Source organism: Leuresthes tenuis, unplaced genomic scaffold (genome assembly GCF_036924035.1).
Source record: "Leuresthes tenuis unplaced genomic scaffold, fLeuTen1.0.hap1 SCAF_21, whole genome shotgun sequence".
In the NCBI taxonomy this organism is placed as follows: Eukaryota; Metazoa; Chordata; class Actinopteri; order Atheriniformes; family Atherinopsidae; genus Leuresthes; species Leuresthes tenuis.
In genome coordinates this window covers 1,979-15,325 of record NW_027325375.1, presented here as the reverse complement: position 1 = coordinate 15,325, position 13,347 = coordinate 1,979, and the positions used below count along the sequence as shown (strand labels likewise).

Genomic DNA, 13,347 nt, shown 5'->3' with positions numbered 1-13,347 from the left:
ACATTCAAATAATTTTCCCGTTACCATCAGGTCGACTTTTTGTTTCCTCGTTCATGAAGGTAACTGACGACATAGCAGTGCCTACAGTGGTGTATTTAAAAAATAAAATGACGAAGTCTCTCACTTTGTAGAGTTCCATAACACTGAAAGCATTCATAAGGCAGCTTGGGACTCTGTGGCTACTTGAATACAACCATGAAAATTCAATCATGGATCGCTATATAGACGCTTTTCTCTTTCTTTTTGGTCCCTGTTGACATTGTGCATCAAGGTGCTAAGAATATTTTTATTCTGAAGGTGCCAACCGGAAAGCATTTTCTGTAAGGTTTGTAAACAAAATATGACGTGGCTAATCCTGTTGGACAAAAAGAAGAAGACCTGATTTACTTTGTTGTTCTATAAAAAAAGAGACATCTAATGTAAATATACAAACGTATAATGAGTAACAATATGGATAATTCTTCCTTTTGTTTCCGTGAAGGAAGCTACCAGCAGACTGAGGTAACTTTAACTGCTAGCTTCAAGACTTCAGACAGTTGAGTTGGTTCGTATGTGTGAAGCCAAGCCAGACGTTTTTTTCTGCTTCAATATTTGATTAAATGCTAGAAAACGCTGATTCTGACGTTCAGCTCAACTGATCTGCAGCAACTCCTTGTGATGGTTCCAACATGCCGAGTATCAGTAACTGCACGTCTTACAATGCAGTTATAAGATTAAACCGCTGACTAACTGATTTAAATGTAAGGCACCTAGTTGCTTATTCATAGAATTCCTCTTTTGTGTTATCCGTGTGCCACATGTTTGGAGCGTTGTACTTTCGTGCACACTTTAGATATATAATATGATAGAAAAGGGTTTTGTGCTTTTTGTAAATCTGACACTTGTTGTGTCAAAGTCCGTTTCCCGTCAAGATTCGTCCCTGCATCAGGGGTATGCTCGCTCCCGACATACTGCGCTCGTACCACGGCGATGCTCTACGGCGAGTGTGAAGGTCCAAAATTATTTTCTTGATTGATTTTTTTAATTTATTTTCTACTTCCAGAAGATGAAAAACATTTTGAAAAGGTTGTGAAAAAACAGACTTTCTTTGTTTTTTTATTATTATTGAATTGAATTGTATTGAAAGCCTTTATTGTTATTGTATATTACAGTAGAACAAAATTCAAAAGTGAAACTCCACTGGGGACATACATACAATATAAATAATTAAATAGATACAGCAATACACAATAAATATACATACAACCATTTAAAATGCAGAGCAAGTGTGCATATGCAAGAGAGTGGCAGGTGGGAGGGTTTATTATCTGTGTGTGACGTTATAACATGTGGACAAAAGCTGCTAAAAGTGAGTGCAGCTCTGGATTTGATGGACCTATAATGCCTGCCGGAGGGTAGCAGTTCAAACAGATGATGACCGGGGTGTGTATTGTCCTTTATGATGTTTTTAGCTCTTAAGAGAATGTGGCCGTTTGCAATGTCTGACAGAGAGGGGAGGGGGCAACCGATTGATTTTTTTTCTGCTGTCTTGATGATTCTCTGGAGAGCTTTCTTGTCTGCAACAGAACATCCAGCAAAACAAACAGAGATACAGTAGGCCAGGATGTTCTCGACTGTAGATCTGTAAAAGGACACCTGTAGCTTTTCACTCAGTTGGTTTTTCCTGAGGATACTCAGGAGGTGGAGACACTGTTGTGCCTTTTTAACCATCGCTGAGGTGTTTGATGACCTTGACCGACAGTCTGAGATATGGATGCCAAGGAATCTGAATAAGTAAACTCTCTTCACACACTCGTCCTTTATAAAGAGAGGGTAAGCAGGAAACATCGGTTAATAGTTGCATTACTTCATATAAATGTCCAGTTCTTGACTTTATTTGGATTTAACTATTCAACACTACAGACCAGTAGGGGGCAATGAGGCTCCATAGGCAGGTTTGTCATTTTCCAAAATAATGATTTCTTCGTTATTCTTCCAAGTACGATAAAAAAAACGGTCTTAAAATGCAACTTGTGATTTCACTGAGAACCTGAAAGAAATTGTACAAAGATATAAAACACATTTAATATAGTTTCAAGATTCGACTGAAAATTAATCTATGTCAAGTAATTTTAAGAGAGGCGTCCATGAGGCGTCTGTCTCTTGTCAGTCTGGATCAGAGCAGATGTCACCTTTGGTTTACTTTTGTCCAGATAAGGTGGGGAGTGTTTATTCTCCAATGTTCTCTCAGATTATCCTTTGTTTGTTCAGCTTAGTTAGCACTAAGTCATTAATGCAGCCACCAAAGTTTATGGTGCAGGTCTGTGGAAAGAGGTACTGAGTTAAAACTCCCCAAAATGCTTTCATAGGCCAAAGGTTGTTGTAAATTTCTCTTTATTTTTGGTGTGGAAATCCCCCATCTGTTCTTTACACATGAACATCTCCACACAGGGATGTTGGAGTCTCCCAAAGGTTTAACTTTGTATTAAATTCTACACTTGAGTTCACTACAGTATCATACAAAAAATTATCCACACCACTGTGATTGTCCGTCTTCTATTCTGCAGCCTTGTACTGACACATTTGACAAGATGTCAGACAGTGAAGCTTCCTGTACAGCAGCTGAGAGTCCAAAGGTGGAGCCTGAGATGCAGCATGCCTCTCTCCCTGAAACCCCCAAGAACCCAACAATGCCATGTCTGCATGTAAAATCACCTGATGTGGCCAAACAGGCAGCTGAAGCTGAGATGATACCAAAAGTGGAGGAGCAGACAGCAAAGGTAGCAGTAATAATGTCAAAAAGAGAATCTTTCTTTTGTTTAAATACATTAGCAATTATATTTTATATAAATATAAATATATGTTAAGCACACATCTCTGACTGAGAAAACAATGAAAAAGTTTTTATTGTATGTCTTAGAACTTGAGAGTGGTCAAAAATGACAGTTGTCTTGGGTAGGGCTAAGCTCAGAGTGCAGCAGATGTGCCTCTGTTGCACATTAATAAACATTTAAGAACATCCAAGGTACAAGGCCAGTATGGTAGAGAGTTTCTCTTTAGATCCAAATCTTTAGCATAACATATTCAGCTTGTAGGTTTTCACCTCAGCAGTTTACCTCTTTTTTTCCCATTTGTTTTTTACATCAGCAACACTACAATGGAAACCAAGATAACAAACTTACAATAAGGTTAAATTGTACTAAATGCTTAAAAAATGTGTCATGTCAAATATGAAAAACAACTTTTCCAAAACAAGAATTCCACTGATATAATAAAGTAGATTATCTGTCTGGTCATGTTGCATTATGAAGGCTAAGTTTAATCATTTGATTCACAACTTACAAACAAGCTGCAGTTTGTTATAATTCGTGATGAGCCTGATCTTGACCCTAACTCTTGAATTAGATTTGTTGATCACCTTGTATTGACACCAAGATCACTTCATTTTGTGGACACAAATTGATTGTTTCTCTCACTCATTAAGATATATTTTTCTTGCTCTGTTTTTGATTTTCTCCTTTCTCCCTCCTCCTGCCCTCATGTCTTGTCTTTCAGAATTTAAGTGAGTTGACTGTGTCTCAGAGTGGTTGGGGATACTGGGGTAACTGGGGCAAATCCATCTTATCGACAGCGACAGCTACTGTGGCCACTGTGGGTGAGTATCCAGCACTACAGCTAATCTAATCTTTGTTTTCAGTCCAAGCTGCATAAATCAGAGCTGTACTTGTCTGCATGATTGGAGAGACATTAATGTGAGGTTAGGCCAGTTCTTTGGGTGTTTGGACTGAACTATGGACACAGACAAAGCCTCATATCAGTAAGAACCAAAGCAATCTACTGAAATCAGTACAAATTAGCATTGGATCACAAGCAAGCAAACCTGTGGATAATGAAGCATAGTGACTCAGGTGCACTTGTTTCTCCTTAAAACATAATAAAGCACAATGCGGATCCTGCCTTACCCCTTAGTTGGGCGTCTGAGCACAAGCATCTTCTTTAAAATGTTTCCCAATGACGACAAAATATATGAGACATCAGTGTCTTTTTTCAGAACACTAATTTCAAAATCTCAGAATTTTTCATGAAGGCACCAGTGCTTTCACCGTTGCTACTTTTCTGGCAACCAGTCATTTAACAGAATATGTCACCCTTCTAACCTAAGAACATGGAGGCGATGTCCTGGTTGTGTCATCTGTCACAAGTAGAATCTGATTCATCTGATACAAATGATCATAGTGTGAAAACTTTGTGGACTCTTACCCTGAAGTTGCTGAAAATATTTTAGTTGCCTTTTTCCTACTTTCGCCTAAAACATGTTTTAATCTTATTTTCAAATTACTGACAGCTTTGTTTTTTTTCTTTTACAGTTCAGGAATATAAACAGTATATTTAACAACCCAACACCTCTGCAGGATTTGGAGAGCGCTGTATAGTGTAACATTCCTCTCATTAGCCCCCATGCCTGTTCATACTTAGTGCTAACATTCATCCCACATCTTGGACAGCTCTGTGTTCACAGGTGGAATTAAAATGTGTCTCCACATGTGTCCTGAGTGGGTTTGGCACAATACTAAAATTTCAAAATCGATACCAAAGAAAATATGTGATAGTCAACATCATTTGTGATAATGCAGAAGGAAAAAAAGACAAATTGAGATGAAAATACTTTGATAAACAGCTCAGGATCTTTTTCTACTCGCAGTTCCCAACTGGAAATAGCAACAGAAAAAGGATCTGCTTCAATCAACAAGACATGACAAAATTTTCCATTTTATTTTTAAGGAAAAACATCACTTTGTTACACAGAAAAAAGGCTGGTTTTATTTTCCCTTTTAAAACACCTCTCTAAAATTAGACTGTATGATTAATTAGAATTTCGACATCTCAAGTGCTGTGAACCTAAAAGTAATCTCTCAAATGGACATATGCAACACATCCAGCAACAAAGATTAGTGTCCACACCTCTTGGGTGCAAACTCCTCGCTGTCTCCCTTCAGTAAATTCTTACTGTAGTTTTTAACTAACAGAAAACAAAGATTAATACATTTGATCCCAACACATGATCCAGTTTATGTCCATTGTTTACTCTTCTTCATTCTACATGTTGCTGGTCGGTCCAGGTGAAGGGCTCACTCAGGTGTTAGAGAAGGCTGAGACCTCTTTGGGAATACCAAGTCCAACGGAATTGATCACCCGGGTGGAGGAAGAACAGAAACAAGGTAACACAGACATACATTGAAAATTATTTCCCTTTTATCTCAACATTTGTACATTTACCAGTACCTTTGTCATTAGATTCTCCTTCTGTTGGCGAGGCTAGCAGTGAGACAGACAAAGTATTGGGTGATGGATCATCAGCAGTAGGAAGTACGATGGAGATGTTGTCTTCCCTCACTAGCATTGTCCACACCACAGTGAGTAAATGACTAAGAGGAGGAATTACATGTGCACGAATGCTCATTAGTAGTCACTTTCCTGGCAACCTCCAAATCAGCAAAACCTTTCATATGGTGTTGCTTACTGAAAATGAACTTCTCCACAGGGAAAGACGGTGATAACAGGAGGTTTGGATGCTCTGGAGTTCATTGGAAAGAAGACAATGGATGTGATCGCAGAAGGTGATCCTGGCTTTAAGAGGACCAAAGGACTGATGAATAGGAACTCAACTCTTTCACAGGTGGGCTTTCAAGACTAAATTAGTCTTAATGGATCTATTGAATGAGAGAGGATGCAGTGATGTGAATTTGGATAGTTCACTAGTTGTCTAAACTTCTGTCCTTTTGTTCTGTCTCTATCTTTTTCAGGTGTTGCGAGAGGCAAAGGAGAAAGTGGAGCTTCAGATGGCAGAGAGGGAATCATCACATTCAGAGAAGAAGGTGGTCGCTCACTACAATATGCTGTTTGATGAATTTCAAGGTCTGTCGCATCTTGAAGCTCTGGAGATTCTGTCTCAAGACAGCAAATGTAAGGTACAAGTTCCTTTATATAATACTTCATCTACAGTAAGTCAATATTAACATTTCTCTTAGTCTTAAACTAAAACAAACGAAAAGTATGCGGTGAATGGTTTGTTATTTTTCTTTTATTTAATTTTTTTACCTCATAAAAACAGCTATGGAACAGACCTACTGAGACATTTAGTGCTTTTCATTATGCTGGCGTGTCTCCTTCCTGTTCTCACTTTCTTACCTTGTGTACCTTCTCCCACTAAGAATGAGAGAACGATATAAGGAGCTGAAACTTCCAGGTGAGAAGTACTTGGCTAACTGAAGACATACCGGTACTTGTTTCCGTTGCACCAGTCTGAGAGGACAACGAAACATGTGTTATTAGTAAAGACGAGAGTATTCATGCTTTGTGCTTCCTCTCTCTGAGCCCCTTTAGAAGGTTCATCTCAACTTGTCTCATTAATGTGCATTTAAGAGACTAGAAAACCATCCAAAATGTTGGAGAGAGAACAATTTTGGGGTCATTGAAGGCAAGAAAACATGATGGAGAATAAGTGGCTTAACGAAAAGCACCCACTGTTTTGGTTTCTCACTTCAGTGAAATCTTGTCAAAGATGCACATGTGAATGTATTTGATTGTGTGTGTATGTTGCAGGTTAAGTCCGTTCTGACCACTCTATCAGGGGAGGAGCTGGTTCAGCTCAGAGAGGAACTGGAGCAAATCAAGAACATTTTCTCAATGGTGGAGTTTGAGGATGAGGAAATTGAGGAAAAGACAGGTAACACCTTCATAAAACAAGATGAAAGCTTGATGACTGCCATCTTAATTATTTTATTGTGCATTTCTAATTCCAGATGAAGACGGCTCTGAGTTTGAGAAGGAGTTAATGATGGCTATTAATGGTCTCAATGTCTCTGCTACGGCTGACAAACTCAGCAAGGTATAAATAATTAATCTGTGCTCTGGAAAAGATTTCTGGTCAGTCTGGTCAGGTTATGACAGTCATATAAATGCTTACTCTACTGTGTTGTAAAAATAAAATGGCAGGAATATGCGACTACATCCAATCATATGTAACCATAGATCCCATTAGATTGAACAGTTGCTTTTTTTGTGTTGACACTTTTTTCATATGTTTATCCATTCAGTGTCACTGAAGAAAGTTTATTTTCTGTACTCCAACAGGTCTGTATAAGTGCACATAGCACAGTAAGGGACATGACCACATCACAGGAGGATGCTGAAGAGAATGAAGTGGAGATTAAGAAAACACACTCTTTAGAAGTAAGTCCATATTAATAATTATCACTATTTCATTTTACAAAACAGCAAACAAATCCCGCTTTGATTTATTCTCTTTTATGAGGTTAAGTGGCCTCACCATGAATGCATTTAATGCATTGGGATGTTGTGTTTCTAACCTGGCAACAACTGCGCCAATGAAAACCTTAAGTGCCAGGTTTTCTTTTTAAGAAAACCTTACATTTTGGCCAGATCTCAAAAGGCTGCAGCTTAAAAGTTTTTTGAGATAAAGGGATGCTGTAAATAAAAAAACTATTGAGTGTTACCTAAAGTTTACGAAGGTAGTTTATTTAATCACTGAATTTGTATGTGATGGGACACCATTTACCTCAGGTGGTTAAGAATGCGTTCCACATACAGAGGTAGAGGCATCTCGATGCAGCCATTTCTGGTTCGAGTCCCAGCTCAGGGCACATTCACAAGAATATCTTTGTTATAAACACTAACACATAACCACACGATTGTCATCAACACGGTGTTTCACTTCCTTTAGAATTTACTCAAACGTTTTGAATGGGAAGATACCTTCATTTGGGGGTGTAACTGAAATAATACGTGTGCCATCTAGTGATTGTGAGTAAAAAAAAAATACTTGTTGTGCTATTTGGGAATTTCAACCTGTTTCATTCAGTGTGGTTGCTTGTCGCAAATTAGCAAAGGTGGCATACAGTGCCTGGAAAAAGTACCTTAGTCATACCGCTTGAATTTTTCCACATTTTGTCACATTACAACCACAAACGTAAATGTATGTCATTGTAATTTTATGTGATAGACCAACACAAAGTAGCACATAATTGAGAAGTGGAAGGAAAATGATACATGATGTTCAATTTTTTTTACAAACACAAATCTAAAAAGTGTGGTGTGCATTTGTATTCATCCCCCTTTACACTGATACTGCTAAATAAAATGTAGCGCAGCCAATTGTTTTGTGGAAGTCACCTAATTAGTAAATAGTCCATTTGTGTGTACTTTAGTGACAGTATACATACAGCTGTTCTGTGGAGGCTTGAGAGGTTTGTTAGAGAACATTAGGGAACAAACCGCATCATGAAGACAAAGGAACACATCAGAAGGGTCTAATGTTGTGGAGAAGTTTAAAGCAGGACTAGGTTATAAAAAAATATCCCACGGTTTTCACATCTGACGGGGCACTGTTCAATCCATCGTCCAAATTTGGAAAGAGCATGGCACGACCCTAGCTGCGACCCTACCAAGACATGGCCGTCCACCTAAACTGACAGGCAGAGAAGAGAGAGCATTAATCAGAAAAGCAAGCAAGATGCCCATTGTAACTCTGGAGGAACACTCCTCTGTTCATTGAACATTGAACCTGATGTTAGCTACAAAGTCCTTAATGGAACGGCTCCCATCTACTTGAATGCTCTTGCAAAGGCTTATGTCACAACTCGGTCCCTCCGTTGGTCCCAGGATTGTCGACTAGCAGCTCCTGCACTCCACCAATCTAACTTTTATGGAGGAGTGGAAGGACTTGCTGTTCACAGACACTTTCTATCTAATCTGACTGAACTGGAGCTGTTTTGCAAAGAAGAATGGGCAAAAATTGCTACATTGTGTTGGTCTATACATTTAAGTTTTTGTTTGTAAATTAACAATATGAGGAAAAGTTCAAGGGTATACTGTACTTTAAAAATATATATATTTTCAAGGGACTGTATGCTCTTGTAAACTTGTCTTAGTGAAGCACATGATACTGCATTGTTTCCTCTTCAGCTCATCTGGGATTTAGGGTCTGAACAATATGGCTTGCTTGGAAGGGTTACCTGGGTTACCTGGGTTACCTGGGTTACCTGGTATTTTCTATACCATCCATCCATCCATTTTCTTTACCGGCTTAATCCAATGTAGGGTTACAGGGGGGCTGAAGCCTATCCTAGCTGTAATTGGGCGAGAGGCGGGGTACACCCTGGACAGGCCGCCAGTCCATCACAGGGCCACACAGAGACAAGCGAGACACACAACCATGCACATTCACACTTAGAGTCTCCAATCAACCTAATTTGCATGTTTTTTGATGGTGGGAGGAAGCCACAGTACCTGGAGAGAAACCAACGCATACACGGGCAGATCTCCACACAGAAAGACCCCAGCTGGGATTTGAAACAGGAACCCTCTTGCTGTGAGGCGACAGCGCTAAACACACATTGTTTCTGTATTTTTGCTTAGATTTTGTTATATAAATAATGATAGGGTGTAATATTCCATATGTTTACGTTATTCTCAGGCTGTGTTACCGGATTTTAAGACCTGGTAAGGAGCAGGCTATTTTTTTTATGGTGTCCTAATGAAACCATAAAATTAAAGATGGTGTGCTTTCTTTCGGCATCTTTGTGTTGCATCTTATCAGGAGGCTCATGCTGCTGCTATTAGCAGTCTTGCGGAGCTGACAGCACGATCCATTGAGCTGTTCCACAAACTGGCTGAGACCATCCTTTCTTCCAGTGACAGCACAGATGCTAGCTTCCTGTCACAGTAAGACAACACATGGATATTCTGTTTCAACATGTGTGGTATCGCTTTCCTTAAACACTTATGTTATCTCTCTTTAGGTTAACTGTTTTTCTGTGTAAAGAGATCTTACTGCTTTCCAAGAAGTTCACCTCCTGTTTGACAGTATTAGGGGTAAGTGGGCTCTATAAAATCAAAGTATGTTCAATAAGATTCTAAAGTCCACTTTTAGTTCTTATCTCATGGACCTACATAAGTTATTTTCACACATGCATTGTGTCATGGAAAATAAGCATTTATGGACTCTAGTCTAAAGTATTAGTTTATTCATATGTCTTTATAAACAAGTTGTATTCAGTGGAAGTTTGGGGAACTCGATCCCCAATCCCCCTAAACACATTTGCTTTGCCAAGGGAAGATTTATGGATATAGAGCTCCCCTTGATGCTTCTTATGTTAAGTACTTCTTGTGTATTCATTTATGTTAAAATACTTTATACATATTAATGCCGAACCTGACAGTGGGAACAAGAAAAGGGGGAAAGCAAAGAAAAGAGAAACAAGACAGAGATACGAAGGAATAATATGAGAAAACAATTGTTCAAGAAAAACAAGACAAAACCGGAAAACCAGCTGCTACCGCTCTAGAGACACTTAACAAAAAAACAACCTAAGGCCTTTGTGGGGAAACCACCCATCAGCCTAGAGGAAGACAAACGGAGAAAAACTCAAACAGCAACAACACCAGCATCAAGTATATGAAAACATAACTGTGCATACTGATGATTAAAACCAGGGCAACTCTACACATCTGTATAGTAAGCATGTGATTGAGAGTGTGTTTGCATGAGCATGCAAAATATATATGGCATAAGTCTTGAATGACCTAATTGTGATCAATAATGGGTGCAGAGGGCCATAGCATGGAACCCATGAAGCCCACCACAGGGACAACTGCGCATCCACCCAGAAGACAGCAGAGGAAAGCCCTAGGCAGAGTTCACAGCCATAGAGCAAAGGCCCCCAAGCCTAGTGTACATGTGTGTGGTGTCAGTGTGTGATATGTAGCAATGTCTATGGTTTAATTTAAACTGAGGAGCGGGTGGTCACAGAGTGCAGCAAAACTGAGCAACCTGACTGCATACAGAAGGCACCCCCTTTCCCTGCAACTCGCCGCTGGGCAGGAGGGCTCGAGGTTCACCAGATTCGGGCCCACGGTGACAGCACCCAGAGAACTACTGCACACCCAGGAAAGCAACCACCCCTTCCCAGAGGCCCACCTGCAAAAAACCCAAACAAACAAAAAAAAACATTATCACAACATTTGCAACCCCAACACTTGCAGGCTCACTCAAGCAGCCTCCAGCAGAGGGGAGAACACCCCCACCCCATCATGCTCTTTTCATTGTCATTTGAGCTGTTGTGTGCACTGTATCTGCTCTGAATCATGATGCTAATTTGACCCCAATGTCATCTTTTACAGTCAAATGAGAAGGGAGACATTCTAAACCCTCTGATAACAGAAGTCTTTCTAGAGGTTTGTGTCATTACTGAAGCTCAATGAATACAGAGTGAGATTGTATCTTCTTCAGAAAGTGACTAGTTTATCACAAAAGTTGATGTGTAAATGTGTTGGTTTCTAGTAAATTTGACCATCCATCATTTAGTTTTTATAGGCATTGGTCTGTGTCTAAAACCAGCTAATAAGAGCAGGGACTAAATATTATTGTTATATTATGTTAAGTCTTTTTACTTTGGGATCTGTCAAGTCAACTTTATGAATCTAAACGTTGTATTTTACAAAAGTGTACCTGGTTATATTATAAACCTTCTCCTTACACAGGCGTCCAACAGTGCATCTTACATTCAAGATGCTTTCCAGCTCCTCATGCCAATACTGGAGATCTCCCACATCCAGAGGAAAACAGAAACCTCAGAGCAGTGACCAGATGAGGTCACTTCTGCCTTCTACTGCTGCCATGATGACAGGATTACGACTCACAGCAGAGACCTGAAACACCTGGAGTTTTTTTTTTAAAGAAATAACCTGCGTCAGCTTTTACTGTCAATAAATAAATCAACTTTAGATCTGGGACGAGAAGTGGATTTCTTTTAAACATTGTTCATTTTTGTGCATTGTAGTTTTATTTCTAAAGCACAGTAGGTAGATTCATTGAGGTGCAGAACAGAGATCTTGTTTCTCAGAGGAACACAGTATTCAGAGGAACGTGAAGTCACATAATGTTCTGCATTTTATTCCAACAGTCTCAAATCTTCTTCAAACAACAGTTGATGCTTAAGTAATCCAATTAGGCTTGATCACTACATGTGTTTTAACTAAATAAATAAATGATAAATATAACTTACATTTATCATATACCTTATTAATATCATACTTGCCATATACATTAAATATAACATTTATGGCAAACACAAAGCTAATGATAATGCATAAGACTAGCAACCTGTCCATGTTTGCCAGTTAAAATCACCACTTAATGTAACATGCATGATTTTGGACTGGGAGGAAGTGTACCCACACATGCGTAGGCAGACTATGCAAACTCAACAAAGAAAGGTCCGAGCCAAGATTCCAAACAGGAGTCTTCTTGCAACAGGGAACTTTCTTGACCTGTGAAATGACAACACTAACCACCACACCACCGTGCAGCCTATCACAATAACACATACAATAATAATTCTAAGTAATATCATTCATTTTTCATGTGTTTGTTCAGTAGCTTATCATGTTCAAATTGATGGATCAAAACCAGATGTCATCTGTTCTTTACTTTTATACCAACTTGAAAATACCTGAAGCAAAAGGGAAAAGAATAAGGGAAAACTAGAAAATTTATGAAGAAATTTTGATGGGTGCCAAGCTGCTGCCCGTCCACACAGAGACATATGAGTTAATGTGCTGAGAGTTGAAGGTCAAATTGAAGGTCAACCATTATATGATCGTAATCCAGTCTGAAATATGAGATTCTGGCTTGTTCTGGTGAAATCTGCTTTAGACACACAAGGCCCGATTGATCTGTTCAGAATAATGGAAAACATATGAGTGAATGCGCGCTATCGCACGCATTTGTGTCGTCAGGGGCTGCCATGAAGCTGTTAATCTGTTCAGATTAATGGAAAATGTTCCCTCTTTGCGCTCACAGGTGATTTGTGAGAAACCTGTGAGGCCCAGCTCAATGACAGTCACATTGGGTGAAAGACAACTAAAATACCTACGTTTTGATGTATGATTTATCCAGATCAGGCAGATATTTTGGACGTGAGAGGAATTTGTTCGAGAAATTTGTTTTAAAAGATTTTTAGAGTGAGGATTAGAGTGTGCGCCTCATGAGACGAGGTCCTCTGGCTCTATAAAACGTAAACTGCCATTGTGTCAAAGCTGTATAAGCTATTAACAAGCCCTTTACCACAGTTAAAGCTGAGTCTTTCCTGTCACACACAAACTTTGAATGATGTGTGTGTGACCTTGTATGGCTGAGTTCAGAGGCCTCCAAGGGCCATTAAGGCCTTCTCCATTCATTTTCCCATTGACAATTTGCCGAGAGAGCTGAAGCTCGACCAGCGTTGACTTTGAGGATGCTTAAGTCCTTAGTCTTATTGAAAAAAGATGGTGAGACATTTAAAGCTG

General features: G+C 39.3%; 1 protein-coding gene across 1 annotated transcript; it reads left to right on the top strand.

The window, feature by feature from the left end:
- Positions 1-324: 324 nt before the first annotated feature.
- Positions 325-11,793, top strand: fam114a2 (family with sequence similarity 114 member A2). The gene is made up of 14 exons (XM_072375666.1): positions 325-501; positions 2,547-2,759; positions 3,535-3,634; positions 5,100-5,198; positions 5,275-5,393; positions 5,522-5,656; positions 5,784-5,948; positions 6,583-6,706; positions 6,783-6,868; positions 7,114-7,212; positions 9,599-9,723; positions 9,801-9,873; positions 11,182-11,235; positions 11,542-11,793. Exons 1-14 carry the CDS (start codon positions 439-441, stop codon positions 11,641-11,643), a joined length of 1,557 nt encoding a protein of 518 aa, XP_072231767.1. The 5' UTR covers positions 325-438; the 3' UTR covers positions 11,644-11,793.
- The last annotated feature ends 1,554 nt before the right edge of the window (positions 11,794-13,347 follow it).